This window comes from Macaca mulatta, chromosome 4 (assembly GCF_049350105.2).
Source record: "Macaca mulatta isolate MMU2019108-1 chromosome 4, T2T-MMU8v2.0, whole genome shotgun sequence".
Taxonomy (NCBI): domain Eukaryota; kingdom Metazoa; phylum Chordata; class Mammalia; order Primates; family Cercopithecidae; genus Macaca; species Macaca mulatta.
This window is the reverse complement of record NC_133409.1, coordinates 4,003,179-4,022,316: the sequence shown is the minus strand read 5'-3', so window position 1 is coordinate 4,022,316 and position 19,138 is coordinate 4,003,179. Positions and strand designations below refer to the sequence as shown.

Sequence of the window (19,138 nt, the reverse complement as noted above, 5' to 3'; positions counted from 1 at the left end):
AATCTGTAAGGAATGTGAACGTCAGATTTAGGGACTTTTCCCTCTGGGAATCAGCCTTCTATTCTTGCAATATACAACCACTGATGTCAAAGGCAGCGGGTCGTAATTTAGGAATGAAGAATATTTTTTTACTTAATGGAGACACCTTAAGCCCATAGTTTCCACTCCGGGCATTTTGAAGAATCTCAGTTTTCTGGCAGAAATCCACGTCAAGTTCCTGACGAAGACTTACTTGCATTTGTCCAGCAAAGGCTTCTGCACAGCCAACCGCAAGGAACCTCAAGGACCCAGAAACTGCAATTACACAGTGTGCTGCGCGCCCCAAAGGCGCATGATCCGACCAGCAGGTCAACTCAGGAAGCTCCTGCGTCTGACCGCGCACGCACGCGGGGCCGCTCTGCCAATCATGATGCAGTTGCTGCTTCAACTCTTCCTCCAGAAGGCTGGAATTTGTATACCCATCTGAAGAAATGGTTTTGAAAATGATAGGGGAGTCTCCTTTCAAATAGGCATCTTTTAAGTAAGCAGATTCCAGAAATAAGAAAGACATCGTGGTCACAGTGATCACTGCCAGAACTGCCTTTCCAGGATAACGCGAAACAGATGGAGTTAGTTTAAGTTCTGAGTCTTGTCAGCAAAAAGAGTCAAAGTCTGTAAAATATTGGGAGAGATTTATCCTGAGCCAAATATGAGTGACCGTGGCCCAGGTCACAGCCCAGGAGGTCCTGAGAACATGTGCCGAAGGTGGTTGGGCACAGTTTGGTTTTATACATTTCAGGGAGACATGAGACTTCAATCCAGTTCATTTAAGAAATACATTGGCTCCGGAATGTCTGGGTTAAGGTAAAGGATTATGGAGACTAAAGTTCTTATTTGCAGAGGAAGCCTTCATGTGGCAGCTTCAGAGAGAACAGATCATAGATGTTTCTTGTCAGATGTAAGGTCTGTGTCAGTGTTAACGCTGGAGGATATCATGAAGCTTGTCTGGCCCCCACTTCCTGTCGTGGCCTGAACCAGACTCTGAGATAAAATTTTAGAGTGCCCTGGCCAAGGAGGAAGTCCATTCAGATGGCTGGGGGCCCTTAGAATTGTATTTCTGGTTTACAGCCTCCTTCTTCAGGAAGTTTCCTTTTACTCTACATTCTTAAATGGTTGAAAGACCCCTGTAAGAACCCATTTATCTGTTGTGGTCAAAGATATTCTCCACACAAAGAAATGCATGTAAATGAATTCGGGGAAGCCGGAAGAGACGTAGCCTGTAGTGGGGTTTTGTTATGCATGCCTTGAGACTTTTTAATCCTGGAAGGAAAACTCACAGGATGGTAACGGAGAGGCCTCATCAGTTTGGCGGGAGCATGTGGTTTCCAGGCTCTTGTGGCTGGAATGTAACAGTCAACCCTAGTGACTCGAACAGTCAGCCCCAGGACTGGGCTCTGCTGCTTTTCCTATCCTGTTCTAGGGATGATTTAGATGGCAGTCAATGAGAACACTGTCTCACAATCATTTTGTCAAAACAACAACCTTTATTTGTTTGACTTGTGGTGGATACACCACGTTAAACCGGTATTGATAAATGGGAGTCACAGTTGACCAGTTAAGTCAGAATTTCTGAGTGCAGGACTTGCTGAATGTCCCCAGGTGACTTGGATGAGGGGTCAGGGCTGGAGATCCTGCTCTGAGGCATGAACCCACTTAGCATCAGGCCAGGTGGACCCACACCTTTACAACCACGAACATCTTCAACATCATGACTGAGATGATTTTCTATCATACTTATTTTAAATAGTCTTCCAAATATTTCCGATCCTCCCATTCATACTTCAGGCTAAACAGCACAACTGGAAGGAAATGTGGGGATGTGTTGGTAGTTCTTATCTTCTCTGAAATAAGCTGCAGTCAGCTAATCGAGGGTCTTGGGGCCAAGAGGCGGCAGGTGCTACTGTCACAGAGAGCACCTCAGCACATGTGGATTGACTGTGGACATGAGCACCTCAAAGTCCCTTCCAATTACAAAGTACAAAAATAGTTTTTGTATGAAAACGTATACAAAAATGACTCATGCTTGTAATCCCAGCACTTTAGGAGGCTAAAACAGGAAGATTCCTTGAGTCCAGGAGTTTGAGACCAGCCTGGCCAACATGGCGAAACTCTACTAAAAATACAAAAATTAGCTGGGCTGATCTCAGCTACTCAGCAGGCTAAGGCAGGAGAATTGCTTGAATCTGTGAGGCAGAGGTTGCAGTGAGCCAAAATTGAGCCATTGCACTCTAGCCTGGGTGACAGAGCAAGAATCCGTCTCGAGAAAAAAAAAAAGATAGTTACAGTGAAGGTATGCGGATTTAGGAAGGCCTTGCTAAGGCCAGAATCCCTGTATGAATGCTGAGCTGGAGAACGAGGAGATGGAAATGCCCAGGAGAAACAGGGAAGGGTGAACCCACGCTGTGTGTGTGTGTCAGTGCAAATACCGTTTAATCCAATATCATACAACAAGATAGCAACCAGGATGGATTATGCAAAAAAAATAGTTGTGGTTAAATGAAAACGTAATTTATAAGAAATGGAGTAACAGGGGAATAGGGAATGAAATTTATTGAAGTTTCTCAGACAAGTGAAAATTTTTCCTGGAATCTTCTTGGCACTAGCCCTCTGTGTGTTTTGCTGGACTGAATCTGCTCTGAATTTTAGGTACAATGTTTGTGTTATGGCGTATGGACAGACGGGCAGCGGGAAGAGCTATACCATGTTGGGACCCCATTCGGACGACGGCCCTGTGTTGCCGCTTGACCCACAGAGTGACTTAGGAATTATCCCTAGAGCAGCTGAGGAGCTCTTCAGGTACCGCTGATGGTGATGAGTGGGGCAGAGAAATATGGCAGGGAAGCCAGGCAGTCAGCACCTTGGTTATCACACGGCAAAAATTATTACCACTTTTTTTTGAAGAAGGTGGTCAAACCCCATAACCTCATCAGATACATTCAACATTACCAAGCGCTTCCATACTTCTGGGCATTATTGCTACCAGTTCCTGTGATGAAATTATGTTCAAATTCTATCATTAAGACAAAACTTTTTTTAATCTTTAATTTTTTTAGAAAGAAGGTCTTGCTTTGTCACCCAGGCTGGAGTGCAATGGTGCGATCTCGGCTCACTACAACCTCTGCCTCCTGGGTTCAAGCGATTCTCCCTCCTCAGCCTCCCCAGTAGCTGGGATCACAGGTCTGCCCCACGGTGCCCAGCTAATTTTTGTATTTTTAGTAGAGATGGGGTTTCGCCATGTTGGCCATGCTGGGTCTCAAACTCCTGACCTTAGGTGATCCACTCGCCTCGGCCTCCGAAAGGGCTGGGATTATAGGCATGAGGCACCGTGCCTGGCTAAGACAAAATTTCTTGAAAGAGATCCCGAGTTAGAGGGTTTCCTGGGTAGGGGTGGAGGTGGGGGATGGTGGGGGATGCAAGTTTTCTGTCCTGGAATGGGAAACACAGAGGGAAAACTCCCATTCTTCCATCGCCCTTCCTCCTGCCGCCATCAGGAGTGTATGCATCCACTTCTCTTTAGGGGTCCAGCCAACATGGCCTGCGAAGATGTTCCCGACCCTTTAGCACATTCTCAAAAGAGACCCACTGCCCGTGTCATGATTTCACCAACAAAATTAGTCCTAGAAAAAAAAATAGTAACAAGTCATTTCAGTAGCTGGGTGCGGTGGCTCACACCTGTAATTCCAGTGTGTCCAGAATTGGTGGGTTCTTGGTCTCGCTGACTTCAAGAACGAAGCGTGGACCCTCATGGTGTTACAGTTCTTAAAGATGGTGTGTCCGGAGTTTGTTCCTTCAGATGTGTCCATAGTTTCTTCCTTCTGGTGGGTTCATGGTCTCGCTGACTTCAGGAATGAAGCTGCAGACCTTTGCGGTGGGTGTTACAGCTCTTAAAGGCAGTGTGTCTGGAGTTGTGTGCTCTTACCGGTGGGTTTGTGGTATCGCTGGCTTCAGGAGTGAAGTTGAAGACCTTCGCGGTGAGTGTTACAGCTCATAAAGGCACCATGGACCCAAAGAGTGAGCAGCAGCAAGATTTATTATAAAGAGCGAAAGAACAAAGCTTGCACAGTGTGGAAGGGGACGTGAGTGGGTTGCCACTGTTGGCTGGGGCAGCCTGCTTTTATTCCCTTATCTGACCCCACCACATCCTGCTGATTGGTCCATTTTACAGAGAGCTGATCCATCTATTTTGCAGAGAACTGATTGGTCCATTTTACAGAGAGCTGATTGGTCCATTTTGACAGAGTGCTGATTGGTGCGTTTACAATCCCTGAGCTAGACACAGAGTGCTGATTGGTGCATTTACAATCCTGTAGCTAGACACAGAGTGCTAGACAAAAAAGTTCTCAAAGTTCCCACTAGGTTAGCTAGATACAGAGTACTGATTCGTGTATTTACAAACCTTGAGCTAGACACAGAGTACTGATTGGTGTATTTACAAGCCCTAAGCTAGACACAGAGTGCTGACTGGTGCATTTACAATCCTTTAGCTAGACACAGAATGCTAGACAGAAAAGTTCTCCAAGTCCCCACTAGGTTAGCTAGATACAGAGTACTGCCAAGCGGTGGGACTCGCCTATCGCCAAGTGGCAACCCGCTCAGGTCCCTTTCCACACTGTGGAAGCTTTATTCTTTTGTTCTTTACAATATATCTTGCTGCTGCTCACTCTTTGTGTCCACACTGTCTTTTTGAGCTGTAACACTCACTGCAAAGGTCTGCAGCTTCCCTCCTGAAGCCAGTGAGACCACGCACCCACCAGAAGGAAGAAACTGCAAACACGTCCGAACGTCAGAAGGAACAAACTCCAGACACACCATCTTTAAGAACTGTAACACTCACCGCTAGGGTCCGCAGCTTCATTCTTGAAGTCAGTGAGACCAAGAACCTACCAATTCCGGACACATCAGCACTTTGGGAGGCCGAGGCAGGAGGATCACGAGGTCAGGAGTTTGAGCTTGCATGAGTTGTGCATGTCATTAAATATTCGACCAGTCATTTTTCCTTCTGCTAAGCAAACTCTTCAAGTTCCAGAAACTTTAAGGCTCAGGCAAGAGCACTGGGGAACTGAGGTAGAAAGTGGGAGAGAATGGTGGGAGCTTCCAGACTCCCTCTCCACCCCGCGCCGCGTTTCTTCTCATCTGTGAGAGCGGGGACACCGTGGTGGAACGAGGCAATGTGGCCAGGCAGCACGTCCCAGAGGTGGACTTCCTAGTGTTCCCAGCCTGAGCTGCATGCTTGCTTCCAAGGCCATTTCCGCCCTCAGCTGGGCTTAGAGAGGCAGGATGCACAGCCAGTGAGAGCAGGCCTCATACTTTGACCTATGGAAGCATACCCAGGATGGCAGAGGGCTGCAAGGGGGCGGGAGCGGCGCTGCGGGGCAGGAACTGCGCTGAGGGAGCGCTGGGAAGGGCTGTTAGCTGCCTAAAAATGTTGGGGAAGATCCATCAGGACCATGGCCAGTTGGCTGGGCCTCTCCGGAAACCGGATGATCAGCGTTGCCAATGGGCCCATCGCATAACTGGCAAGCGTTTCAGTCGCCTCCTTTCTAAAATGGTTTTTCCGTTTTGCTGTTCTGAGCCTCGGGTGCTGTGCGTCTCCCTCCAGGGCACAGTGATTTGTGGCACTGGAATCCCTCAGTCTGAGTCTCAGATCTCTGCTCTTCCAAGTGAATGGCCCCGAGCAAGGCCCTACTCTCCCTGTACCTCTCTTTCCTCGTTTGCAGAAACGAGAATCCGAGCAGACACGGACCGTGTCCTCCCTCGTCACATCCACACCTGGAGAGGGGTGCGCTGGGCCAGGGCTGGGGGTGAGCTTGGGTGTTCGTGACTCAAGTTGCAAACGGCCCTCTGCCCAAAATGATACACAACCACAGTGACGTCAGTGCTGATGTCGGAGATAGTTTACAGGAACCCTTGACCCTGAAAACCGCTACTCTTAGATTGCTGAAGGCACCAGAGAAGCCATTTCCTGTTGTTTTAAAGTAAATAAAATGCTACTGCCTGGATTCCTTGGCTCTGCACGTCCCTCTCCTTCCTTCTAAACCTGGTTGTTGACACCGCCTCCTTCCCGACTGGTCTCCGCTGTCATCCTTATCAACAGGAGCGTGTGGTGTTTCTCTACCTGCTACGCACCGTCAGAGGCACAAGGGATCCAAAAGTGCATGTGATCAATTTTCTGCTTTTAAAAGTCTAGAGTGGTAATGGGTAATTATGACCCAGTAGGAAATGGGCAGGAAAAGATGGCAGAGACAAAGCATGGCCCTGCCCCTCCCCACCCCAGAGAGTCGGGGAAGCTGCCGGTGCATTTGAATCACACCCATTCATCGCAGGACCCGGAGTCCTTTACCTGTCTTCTTCTCAACACTTTGCTGCTTAAAGGCTAAGACTGAAGCTTGTGGTTTTCACCGTTGTCCCTAGAATCTAGTCAACAGCCCAGTAATGACTTGTGGGAAATCTCTCAAATTAACTCCTCGGTATTATGTAATTGAGAAATTTCTAAGTTAGGTTTTGCGACACTCAAAGAACAAACTGTCACATAAAGGATGGGCCCAAGTGTGGAGGTTAAGTTTCTGGCTATGTGGTGCATTTTTACCTAACGTGTGGAGAGGAGGAGAATGTAAAAACTCTAGGCTGGGCACAGTGGCTCACACCTGTAATTCCATAACGTTGGGAGGCTTAGGCGGGTGGATCACCTGAGGCCAGGAGTTCGAGACCAGCCTGGCCAACATGGCGAAACCCCATCTCTACTAAAAATACAAAAACTAGCCGGGCATGGTGGCGGGCACCTGTAATCTCAGCTACTCAGGAGGTTGAGGCAGGAGAATCAACTGAACCTGGGTGGCAGAGGTTGCAGTGAGCCGAGAATGTGACTCTGCATTTCAGCCTAGGTGACAGAGCGAGACTCTGTCTCAAAAAAATAAATAAATATAAAGTAAAATAAAATCTGTAGCTAACTTCATTTTTCACTGTTGCACACACTCTTCTCAGAGTGTTCTCACCTAACCCCAGTGCTGAACCTACCTAATCCAAATCTTGATGCTTTGCCAATAATGATTTTTACCTTAAGAGTTTTACTTACTTTCTCTTTCATTTTAGTCTTCATCATTTTCTTTACTGTTTATCATTAGAAGACAAAACTCCTCTAGATCTGGATGAAAAAACAGCCTGGCAGCGCCTGGGTGGGAAACATCCCAACTGGATTTTCCCTCGAGTACAGATAGCACCCTGTCACTCGGGACTTCTCGCCCAGTTCTCAGAATAGCCTTAGGAACAAGAAAAGCACAATGCTCACCGTGGGATTGACATCACCTTGCATGTGGTAGGGAGGCAGCCACCTCCAGCAGACAGAAAGAGGCCTTTGTTATTTGGTGACAAGGTTGGAAGGGGAGTTTTGTCAGAGACAAACCAGAAAGCCAGAGGGAGGAGAGAGGAAGGGAGGGAATCCAGGGTTAGCACTCACCTTTTTCTTGCTGTGGGATTACAGTTTTCTTTCTCTCTCTCTCTCTCTCTGTAGTATCTTTATTCAAAAACATTCCTACAGTCAGCACATAGTTCTTTAAAACATGGAGCAAAATAAGATGTGCAGCTGCTTTTTTTTTGTTTTGTTTTTTTTGTTTTGTTTTTTTTTGAGATGGAGTTTCGCTCTGTTGCCCAGGCTGGAGTGCAGTGGCCGGATCTCAGCTCACTGCAGCCTGCACCTCCCAGGTTCAAGCGATTCTCCTGCCTCCGCCTCCCAAGTAGTTGGGACTACAGGCACCCACCAGCTAAGTTTTGTATTTTTAGCAGAGATGGGGTTTCACCAGGTTGGCCATGATGGTCTCGATCTCTTGACTCGTGATCCACCCGCCTCGGGCTCCTGAAGTGCTGGGATTACAGGCGTGAGCCACCGCGCCCAGCTGTGCAGCTGTTTTTTAAGGAGCCGGAGTTGGTTTGATGGGTCTTGCTTGCAGGAAAGTTGCAGTTGGAAGGCATAAGTGGAATTGGAATAAAGAAGCTTCCCTGAAGTGGAAAAGTTTTAAAATGAGCAAACCCCATCACTGGAGAAGTGCTAGAGGCCCGAACATCCTTGCGCCTTGCCTTGGGTGTCTGCAGTGATCGATCAGTGGGGCATGGTAATTTCTATACCACAGCCATGTGATATTCAGGCTTCTTTGCCCTGTGTATTTAGAATCCTGTGTTCTGGTTGCAAAGCTGTTGGTTTAAATATAACTCTGATAAAATAACTGCTCCCAAGACACGTATTCACCCTACAACCTAAATGGCACACCCCCTTTCCCCGAGTGATCTTGGGGTGAGTAACGTGCAGCCCTCTGCTCGGACCCCACCAGTCTTACTGAGCATCCTCTAGGGCGTCTGGAGCTGTGATTGGCTTACACTGAAAATCACTCTGTGAGACTTTCTGTAAGTTTCTCTTGCGTGTTTTCCCACAGGCTGATTTCGGAAAATCCCTCAAGAAGCCCAAAGGTTGAAGTCTCCATAGTGGAAGTTTACAATAATGACATTTTTGACCTTCTGGCCAAAGACACTGTTGCAGCAGTGTCAGGGGTCAAGCGTGAGGTGATGACAGCCAAGGACGGACGAACAGAGGTTGCGCTGCTGGCCTCTGAGTGAGTACTGCACTTGCCCTGTGCTGCTGGCCTCTGAGTGAGAATGGTACCTGCCGCGTGGTCAGGAGGCTGGACGTCTCTAAACGAGCTCCCCACGCCCAAGGATCCCAAGGAGAATAGGCCGTGGTGGCCCAGTCAGTGCTCCTTGTCACTGAATGGTTCCTTGTGTGTTTTCATGCTTTGTATGTGTTGCACAATTGTCAATTTGCTGTAAGAATGATCTTTCTTTAAAGTTGGCTATGTCGGGATGATATATTTGTTAATTAGCTGGAATAGGTGATCATTTCACAATGTATTCACATATCAAAATATCAAGGTGTATACTTTAAACATATACCATTTTCATACGTTATTAATATCTTAAAGCTGTTAGAGATAAAAGTAAAAAAAAAACAAAATATTTTTACAATCAAAATTAAAATAAACAAGTAAACGTAGCTTTGAAAAAATCTTCGTAAGAGCACCTTGGACGGGCGTCATCCCATCTCACAGATGAGGAAGCAGGCCTGCAGAGGTGAAAGAACTTGCCCACCCGACTCAGGCTAGGAGAGATGAACTTATCCACACTTGTAAATATCAGTATTTCATAGAATATGTAATGAATCCTCTTATAAAAGTGAGGATCCCCCATATTAAGTATTTTCCTCAAAGTTCCCAATTTTCAAATCCACATGCATGTGCTGGATTTGCCCCAATGGGGGTGCAGCTGGGAGCTGACAAAAGGAACCCTCCCCACGAGTGAGGGCCCGGAGAGGCTGCCCATCCTGGGCCCCAGAGGCAGCAAGGGAAGGGCCGCCAGCCATGCCGAATATTTCACAGAGCTGAAGGAAATCATCCGTGCAACCCTGATACGGCCACACAAAGTCACCTGAAATTTGAGCCTCTGACTGACAGCTGTGATGGAAATGTTGTCTCCTGCTGACTAAGAGCTCTGATTAGCAGTCACATCTCATCCACTAACATGGGGAAATGGGTTAAACCTTTATTTCATAAATCAGATTTGATGCACAAAATACTTTTAAAACATGGTCACTGGAGGCTCTAATAAATAAAGGAACAGTTGATGTTGAAAAGGTTAGCAACCTCTGATTTTGTTCGGAAGCAGTCCGTTATTTCAGGGTTAGCGATTAGAGATGCTATAGGTTGGTTAGGCCTCGAAAGGAAAAAGTTTGCTTTACCATGTTTTGTTGTGCCCAGGACTGGCTTTAGTCCCCCATTGGCACGCGTGGCTCATGTGAGAGGAGCCGAGGAGGCTTGGAAGTCGCCTTGGGTAAGGGGGGCCGCCCGTGCTGTGTTCCCCACTGCTTGCCTCGTCTGTAGGGCTGTTGGCAGTGCCTCAAAACTGATGGAGCTCGTTCGTGGAGGTCTGCAGCTCAGAGCAAAGCACCCCACCCTGGTGCATGCGGATTCCTCCAGGTCTCACCTGATAATTACGGTGACTCTAACAACAGCCGCCTGCTCTGATAGCACTGGTAAGTCACCATTTGTGCTTGGTCAGTGGCAAGTAATAGAAAAACCCACTTAAGGAGAAAAAAAAAAAATCAGGCCAGGCGCAGTGGCTCACGCCTGTAATTCCAGCACTTTGGGAGACTGAGGTGGGTGGATCACCTGAGGTCAAGAGTTCGAGACCAGCCTGGCCAACATGGTGAAACCCTGTCTCTACTAAAAATACAAATATTAGCTGAGCATGGTGGTACACACCTGTAATCCCAGTGACTCAGGAGGCTGAGGCAGGAGAATCGCTTGAACCCAGGAGGCAGAGGTTGCGGTGAGCCGAGATTGTGCCACTGCACTCCAGCCTGGGCAACAGAGCAAAAACTCTGTCAAAAAAAGAAGGAAGGAGGGAAGGAGGGAGGGAGGAGGAGGAGGAGGGGAGGAGGAGGAGGAGGAGGAGGAGGAGGAGGAAGAGGAAAAAAGAAGGAAGAAGGGAGAAGAAGAAAAATCAGTGTGCCTGCAGCATCCAAGGCCTTTCACAGGACCCAGCATGGGAATACCAGCCACACTTTTTCACTATCTGCATCCCAAACCGAAAAGGCCACTGGGATCACAGGCTGAGAAGAAAAAGTGAGACTGGGAGGGAGGAAAACACTCTGCTAAATAAAATATAACACAGAGAGAAAAGCAGGGCATAATACACTTTGGAGTACATGCATTTGTCATGGAAGAAACAATGAGTGTAGTTTCAGTTTAAAACCCAAATTACAAACTGTGCAGTAGATGAAATGATTCCAGTTACATAACGTATCAGAAAGAATACAAAGGCCTGTGAAGCCTGGGCTGTAGCTCTCCAACTTGAGCTGCGTCCAATCCCCTGCAGCAGGTGGTGGGAACAAATAGCAGACACCACCCATGCTCAGGTTCAGCAGGGCTGGGACTGGACCCCAAACGTGTGTTTCTGCAAGAGCACGGCTCCGGGGACCACACCTGGAGAACCACGGGTCTGGGGCCGGAACATGAGACTGTAGTCCCGTTGAAACCTGGTCTCAGTGGGTTGACACAGGAAAGACCATTTCTCACTCGTATCGAGGGCCAGTGTGGCTGAACGTTCCCCATCCGTCTTCCCACCATGGCACTTGAAACATGTGACCTCCAAGGTTGCTCGGGCAACGGAAGGTGAGGTGACGGGGACGTGCTGACAGTAGCCCCTGGCAGCCCAGAGCAGGCCACAGCTGGGCACAGGGCCTTGTACCTGCAGGGGGCCGGCAAGGCACAGGCGCCTGATGTTTAGGGAGCACCAACAATCTCTACCAAAAACACTCCCGATACAGGGGAGGCGTGGCTGCCCTTGGTGGTGGGAATAAGACTGGATTTCATGTCCTTAAAAAAAATTTGTATGTACTTTCTATGTTTTACACACTGAGTAACTGTTATCTTGCTTTTTAAAAAACCCTAAGAAGTTTGTGTAGGAATAACACACTACAAAGACATTTGCATTAAAATGAAGAGCCCTTTTGTTAGGATTTGTGTGGAAGATTATCAAGCAGATTGTAGAATTTATTTCTAAAAGGGCTCATAGATTTTCTGAGTGGGATTTTAATTAACATCGTTATCAAGTCTTTCTAAGAAGCATTATTTGATTTCCTTTGGGCCAATGAGGCATTAGTTCAACCCTCCACAGTGAAGAAAGCTGCTTTCTAGCTTGCTGTGTTTTCCCCCCAAGAAGCCACTGTCCCCTGGACCTCTGCTGAAATCCCACTTCTTACTGGGTGGGAGGTGTGGGCGGGAGGGTGCAGTTCAGAAGCTTCTCAGCCTTGACCAAGGCAAAGCACAGCCTCATGGGTTCACGCAACTGTTTTCCTCCTCGTTGCTCCCCTTGCAGCAGACCAAGCCTGCAGTGCTACCCTCCCCAGCGAGCAAACAGAGGCAGGAAGGGCAGGAAGGAGCCGCAGAACTTCTCAAGGGGCCTCAGCTCCACAGCCGGTTCCCGGGGACCCCGCAGGGCGTGCGGAGCAGGTGCAGGCCCGGCTGCAGCTCGTGGACTTGGCGGGCAGTGAGTGCATTGGTGAGCAGGAACAGGCATTTCCCTGGGGGGTGGACGCCGCAGAAGCCTATGATCTGATGGAGCTGGGTGTACAGCCAGGCAGCCTGGGAAGCTCTGGGCGGGCCAGGCGTTTCCCCCTCCACAGATGAGTTCCAAATCCCCATTACATTCTCAGGGGTTGGTTCTCTTACCCCGGCAACCCGAGAGTCGTGTTCCTCACACTGGCCCTCTGGGAAGGGAAAACCTGAGTTCCCAGCAGGAGCTCGCTTTGAGCTGTGAGCAGAGCCATGAAAGACCCTCGCTCTAATGCCTGTCCCATCCATGGCCTCCCCTCTACCTGCCTGAAAGCTGCTCCTCCCAAGGAGCTGGTTTTGCTTTTCCTGCCTTCTTTCTTGGTGCAAATGGTGATGGTGCGTGGCGGTCCCTGTCCTGTCCCAGGTGTGTCCGGGGTGACCGGGTCGGCCCTGAGGGAGACAGCGTGCATCAACCGCAGCCTTGCAGCCCTGGCAGACGTCCTGGGGGCTTTGTCGGAGCACCGCAGCCACATCCCGTACCGGAACAGCAGGCTCACCCACCTCCTTCAGGACTGCCTCGGTAACCATTTTCCCCCAAATCCCCCAAGATGGGACACCACGTGCCCCAGGACACGTGTACACACGTCCAGCCTGCACATCCTCGAGGGCCACCCATGTACCCCCTGCACCTCCTGTGCCCTCGCTTTGGCTAGCTGGCACTCCCATGGCACGGTGGTCATTCTCCTGCACTGTCTCACCTCGGCCTGGTTGCTTGCTTGTTCGGTCTGTGTGTGACTTGCCTACTGGTCGGACTCAGTTTCTCAAGGCTGGCAGCCCTGACCCCTCTCTTCACCAGGGAGTCCACCAGGGCAGCTGAGGGCTCTCTAAGCTGCTGCTGTGTGTGTGGCGTGGGTCCCTCCAGCTGTATGGACCTGCTTAGGCTGCAAGTTCCTTGGGTCTTTTGGGGGCAGGTGCCAGGAGCCTGGGCGCAGCAGATGAAGCATCAGTGCCAGGTGGGGCACAGGCAGCCTCCGTGCAGAGTCATCCAGCTGTGGCTGGATCTGGGCTTTGCAGTTTGCGGGGGAGCTCAGTTAGTGCCCCCTTCCCCCACTCAGACTCCAGACCGGTTGAAAGGGAGGACCCGAGGAAGCATTGCTGCTGCAGGGTGGCCTCTGCCAGGGCTGGGCTTCCTGGCTGAGGGTCCAGGAGGAGTCCCCCAGAGGTGGCCCTGGGCCCTGTAGGCCCTGTCCTGAGAAACGGCCACCGCAGGACGGCAGGGGCACGTGGCCACCACAGTGGAGGCTCCTCCTTCCTGGGAGGACCACCCTGGGAGGTGGTGAAGGGGCCGCTGGTGGTGCTCGGGACTCGGGGAGGCCAGAATGTTCCAGACACTATCCCTGTCTCTCATTGTGGGGTATTTCCCCCTCTCATGGCAAACTGGCTTCCTCCGCACGGTGAATAACGGGGCTGTTCACAGAATCATATTTTTGGATTCTACCTCTAAGACAGAGACCACCTGGTACTCTCGGATTCCAAAGCTTGTAGCCCCAACTGAGAGACCGGGCAACCTAGGCTGGGTGCACAGCCCACCGTGATCTCAGGGGCGGCACCACAGGGCACACAGTGCCCGAGAGCCAGCAGTTCCCTCAGGGAGCCCCGGCCTTGGCCTCTGGGGTCTGCACTTTTCCTCCCCTTAGCTCTCCCTGCCTTCTCCGTTGGTTTTGGTTTCCATCTGTCCCGCTTAACCCTTGCTACGGGTCCTGAAGAAAAGGAAGAGACAGAATTCCCCCAGGAGGAGAAGTCCTGGGCACACAGCCCCTGCCCCAGTGGAGCCTGAGGGAGCCACAGGGCCGTGAGCAGCAGGTGTGGGCATGAGGGAGCTCTGGAAAACGCAGTCCCAGGGGGCCGAGCACACCGCAGGGTCACGTGCAGACTCACCCCGTAGGGCTGACTTCATGCCTCCCTCCCAATTCCCGGGACACAGGAGTGTGAGAAGGCCTGCAGCTTCCCTGGGTGAGGGGTGCTAGTGACCGGCTGCTGGCCCTCCCGGACCCGGGCGAGGGGTGCTAGTGACTGGCTGCTGACCCTCCCGGACCCGGGCGAGGGGTGTTAGTGACCAGCTGCTGACCCTCCCGGACCTGGGTGATGGGTGCTAGTGACCGGTTGCTGGCCCTCCCAGACCCGGGCGAGGGGTGCTAGTGACCGGCTGCTGACCCTCCTAGACCCAGGCGAGGGGTGCTAATAACTGGCTGCTGACCCTCCTGGACCCGGGTGAGGGGTGCTAGTGACTGGCTCCTCACCCTCCCGGACCCGGGTGACAGGTGCTAGTGACCGGCTGCTGACCCTCCCAGACCCAGGCGAGGGGTGCTAGTGACCGGCTGCTGACCCTCCCGGACCCGGGTGACGGGTGCTAGTGACCAGCTGCTGAGCCTCCCAGACCCGGACGAGGGGTGCTAGTGACCGGCTGCTCACCCCCCCAGATCCCGCATCCCAGGAGCCTACCAGACGTGGCCAGTTTCCCGCTGGGGCGCCGGGCAGCCCTCTCTGCAGCTGCCCCTCTCGGGCCCTGCTTGCCAGCACGTTGGCACTTCCAGATGCCACTCTTCTTTCCGGCTTGCATGTTGTTTTTCTTTTTTAAAGGAGGTGACGCGAAGTTACTGGTGATGCTGTGCATTTCTCCCAGCCAGAGGCACCTGGCACAGACGTTGCAGGGCCTGGGTTTCGGGATCCGAGCTCGGCAAATCCAGCGAGGCCCTGCCCGAAAGAGGCCGCCCAGCTCCCAGATGGAGGGGAAGAGGAGGCCGGATTGAACGCATTAATGAGTTTTTCTCCTAAAACTGTGTGTTTTGTCATTGCTTATAATGCATATGTGCTTAGAAATAAACAGGTTTCATGTGGACTCGATAAAGCTGGCTTTATTCCAAAGCACCCTCATGAACGTGGATGGGACCTCCAGCTGCTGCCAATCACGCAGAACAGGCTCCACAGAGGAGCCCCTTGCAGAGCGGCGGCCACCAGGTGTCACAGCAGGCACTCGCTGTCCTCATCAGACTCTCCCCAGAGGCCACCCTGGGCCCCAAAGGCCCTGCCCCGGGAAACTCGGGAGCCGGCAGGAACGGCCGTGGGCAGGAGGGCACAGTGGGAGCTCCTCCTTCCTGGTGGAGCTGGTCAGCCTGGGCCCACTGCAGACCCCACCTGTGAGTCTGGGGAGGCGCTGCTGAGCATGTACGGCCCCAGAGCCCCCAGGCCTCACACACAGCTGCCACCTCTGCCTCCTCGAGTTTGTGCTTTTCCTTTCACCCCGGGCTCCCTCTTTCTTCACCACTGTTTTTGGTTGTCCACCACACTCCGCATGAGGAGCTGTGTCAGGGAGGGAGGGGGCGTCTGGGGCCAGCCTCACACCTGTCATCTGATTTGACACAAACGCGGCCCCCGGGATTCCCCACTGCAGACTCCAGGACCAGGTGGACTCTGGTTTCCATGGTGGCTCTGCCACCTCCCAGCTCTGCATCCCTGGGTGGTTTGCTTGGCCTCTAAAGCCCGGCTTCCTCCTCTGCAAAGCCAGGTGAGACCAGAGGGTTGCGAGCCTTAAAGGAGACAAGGAACAGCTCTGGAGACTGGCCTGTGACTTCCCATGCCATGGGGCTGGACTGGCACGTTTAAGCCCCACTCCACCGCAGGGCTCCTCTCTGCCTCACAAGGGGATGATGGTGAAGACAGCTGCCCACCACATCCTCTGCTGGAAGGATGGCCGCTGGGGCGTCCCCCATTTCCACTGGCCCCACAGTGATTGATGTGCCCTCTCGGACCCAGCAGGTACAAGAGCAGGGTCCCAGGAGGAACACATGTTCGGAGGAATGGGGTGCGGGTCACAAGCACAGACCAAGAATAACACTCCATTTCCTATCAGCAATCATTTTGGCTCTGAGAATAGGCTGCGAAGCAGGTTTTGGAGAGGAGTCACAGCTGGTAGCTTTCAGATGGTTTCAACGCCAGGAAAATGCTTTTTTACTTTATCCTGTTTATGTGAGAGAGAGGTAAAATGTCTTTTCTAGTAGTTAGCACAAACCAAGCAAACCTGTGCCCGTGTGCGGCTCAGGTGAGGAGCGTGAGCTGCGGTTGCCCTGACTCATGGCGGGCAGAAGGGTAGGAACCTCCTCCCTTCCAGGGAGCCCAGAGCAAGGGGTGGGGACAGGCAGGGGGCGTTCAGGGTCCAGTGTGCTAATGGCCTTTTCCTGTACTCCTTTTCCCAGGGCAGAGCATTCTGCCTCACTGGGGATGGGGACCCGGCCTAGGCTGCTGGGTCCAGTTTTTGGTCAGGGTGGCCAGGAGGGCAGGTGCACAGGGCATCATGCACTGAAGACAGAGATGCTGGGCCTCTCCCTGCCAGGAAAGGATTCAGCCCAATAGTGGGGCAGAAAGCAGAGGCATCTGCTTCAACTCATGGTTTTTAATATAATCAGGGAGAGATGATAGACAATAGATAGGTAGAGAGATGGTAGATGATCAGTCAGTGAACAGATGACAGCTCTGTAGATCCATGGATGATAAACTAATCCGTAGACCAGATTTAATCTCGTGTATCAAAAATAAGATCATCCCAACGTGTAGTCAATATGAAATCAATATAAAGACATTAATGAGATATTGTAGATTTTTTTGTCCACACTAAGTCTTCAGAATCTGTGTGTGTTTCCCACTGACTGACAGCGCCCCTCAGCACAGGCTGGCTGCGAGCTCGGGGGCCACAGGTGGGCAGCCCGCCTAGCCCTGCACTGAACCCCACAGACATGCCTCCATTTCGTACCACCACCTATTTTTAAGGATCCTTTGATTATCCTGAAGTGAAATTATACATGGATTGTATAATCTAGCAGGGCACACCTTTTTTTAAAAAAAGAATCCATATAATGATGTAACTATAATATAATGGAGAAATAGGCCAGATGCGGTGGCTCACACCTATAATCCCAGCACTTTGGGAGGCCGAGGCAGGTGGATCACTTGAGGTTAGGAGTTTGAGATCGGCCTGGCCCACATGGTGAAACACTGTCTCTACTAAAAATACAAAAATTAGCCAGGCACGGTGACACCTGTAATCCCGGCTTCTCAGGAGGCTGAGGCACGAGAATCGCTTGAACCCGGGAGGCAGAGGTTGCAGTGAGCGGAGATCACACCGCTGCACTCCGGCCTGGGCAACAGAGCAAGACTGTCTCAAATAAATAAATAAATAAATAAATAAATAAATAAATAATAAAAATAAAAATATACTGGGGAAATAAAAGGAATTTTTTTCTGTGTATGTATACGTATGTATATTTCAATTTGTAAAACTTTCAAGACAACTACACCTGAACACACTGTGAAGTAAATGAGTTAGGGTAAAAGAAGGAAGACAATATTCAATGTATGTATATTCCACAATTTAAAAATAAGGGCCAAGTGACTGTATCTGTGTGTGTGCACGCATGGGCATGTAAAATCTCCACAAATGTGGCCGCTACAGAAAGCAGACGGACACGGAAGGGTCACACTCGTGACTCACGTATCATGAGCAGTGTAGCAACTTGGTATCATTTTGTAAATGGTGAAAATCTCTCGGTAATGTTACAATTTCAGCTTCTCTTGGTTTATGTGACTGTTGCATTCCTGACACATAATGTACATCAAAACTGCAGAAATAATCCTTCCTAATTTTATGGAGAACAGTGTGAGGTTTCAGGCCTGGATCACCGGATGCAGGATTTCTACCTATGAATGTCTGATGGGGGCTAAAGCCACATGGCCCCCGGGATGGTATTTGCTGGGTGGGCGTGTCCTGTGCCTTGTGGGGACCTGGCATCCTTGGTGCCCATCTGCTCAATGTCACTTGTGTCCCCTCATCATTGTGATGACCTGAGTGACCCCACAGCTTCTGAGATGCTCCTTCAGTGCCCAAAATAAAACCAAACTTCTCATTAGGGTTGGCCCTTAGGCAGGCAGATGCCCCTGGCTCAGGAAGCCCCTCACCAGCTTGCTGAGGCGCGAAGTTCCTTTAGTAGGACAGAGACATCGATGCACAAATGACGGACACAGGAGGCGGCAGCCCCACGAGACGGAAGCTTCTCTGTGGAGCCCGCACTGAACAGCAGCACCAAGCAATAGCCGCTGCCGGGCCCTGCTGTCCTCCTTCTGACCTTGAAGGGCCGGAGCTGCTGCCATAGCGTGACATAAGGGGCAGCCTGGCTGAGCCACGTGACACTCGACAAGCCTTCTTTGTGTGTTTGATGAAGCTCCTCTCTGAGCAAGGCCGGCATTTCGATAACCAAGCTGCCTTTGGAGAGGTTGCGTGGACGCTTCGCCCCACAGCCGCGTGGGGCCCACAGCGGTGCCCCTGAGACGTGCACCATGTGAAAGTGGCAGAGCTTCCCCCTGGGGAAGTGTTGGACAGGCTCTGGCCAGCCTCCACGCGGGATGGCAGACACGTGAGTGACTCAGGAACCTGCCAGTCACAGCCTAGAGCAAGGGCGTCTACAGAGACTGGGAGTCAGGGCAGTGGGCATGGGGGACGCTTGGGCCCCAGGCGCTGGACCCCACTGCCTGCCACCCTCGATGTCCCCACGCTGCAGACTGGGCCCCTCTGTCCCATCACAGGGCGTGCAGCTGAGTCCTCGCTTCCCAGGTTTTCGTCTGCCCTTCACTCCAACTCCTCATTTCCTAGAAGGAAGCCTGGGGCCAGTCTTCACCCTGGTCCACTTGGCCACACCCAGAGTGCCAGGGTTTCAGAGCAAACCAGCCCAGTCTCCAGGGTGTGGAGCTGCAGGCACTCACCCCACCGCTGGCCACCACCAGTGATTTCAATGGCCCATCACCGTGGTGCTGATGCGCTGCCCCTGAGAAGGGAGAGGGAGGGAAAGACCCAGGAAACATACACAAAAAATCCCCAAAACTAGTCAGTGACTAAAACTCAAAGACATCCTGTCAATTAACAGCTCTGCTCTGGGGTTGCTATCTTCGTGTTCATT

General features: G+C 51.2%; 1 protein-coding gene across 1 annotated transcript in view; it reads left to right on the top strand.

The window, feature by feature from the left end:
- The window catches only part of KIF25 (kinesin family member 25), a 67,435-nt gene extending 52,399 nt beyond the window's left edge, over positions 1–15,036 (top strand). The window contains exons 10-15 of the mRNA XM_028846971.2: positions 2,686–2,835; positions 8,463–8,639; positions 9,960–10,111; positions 11,959–12,141; positions 12,559–12,714; positions 14,775–15,036. Coding sequence (XP_028702804.2) covers positions 2,686–2,835; positions 8,463–8,639; positions 9,960–10,111; positions 11,959–12,141; positions 12,559–12,714; positions 14,775–14,944 — 988 coding nt within the window. The 3' untranslated portion in view covers positions 14,945–15,036. The remainder of the gene's footprint in view (positions 1–2,685; positions 2,836–8,462; positions 8,640–9,959; positions 10,112–11,958; positions 12,142–12,558; positions 12,715–14,774) is intronic.
- The last annotated feature ends 4,102 nt before the right edge of the window (positions 15,037–19,138 follow it).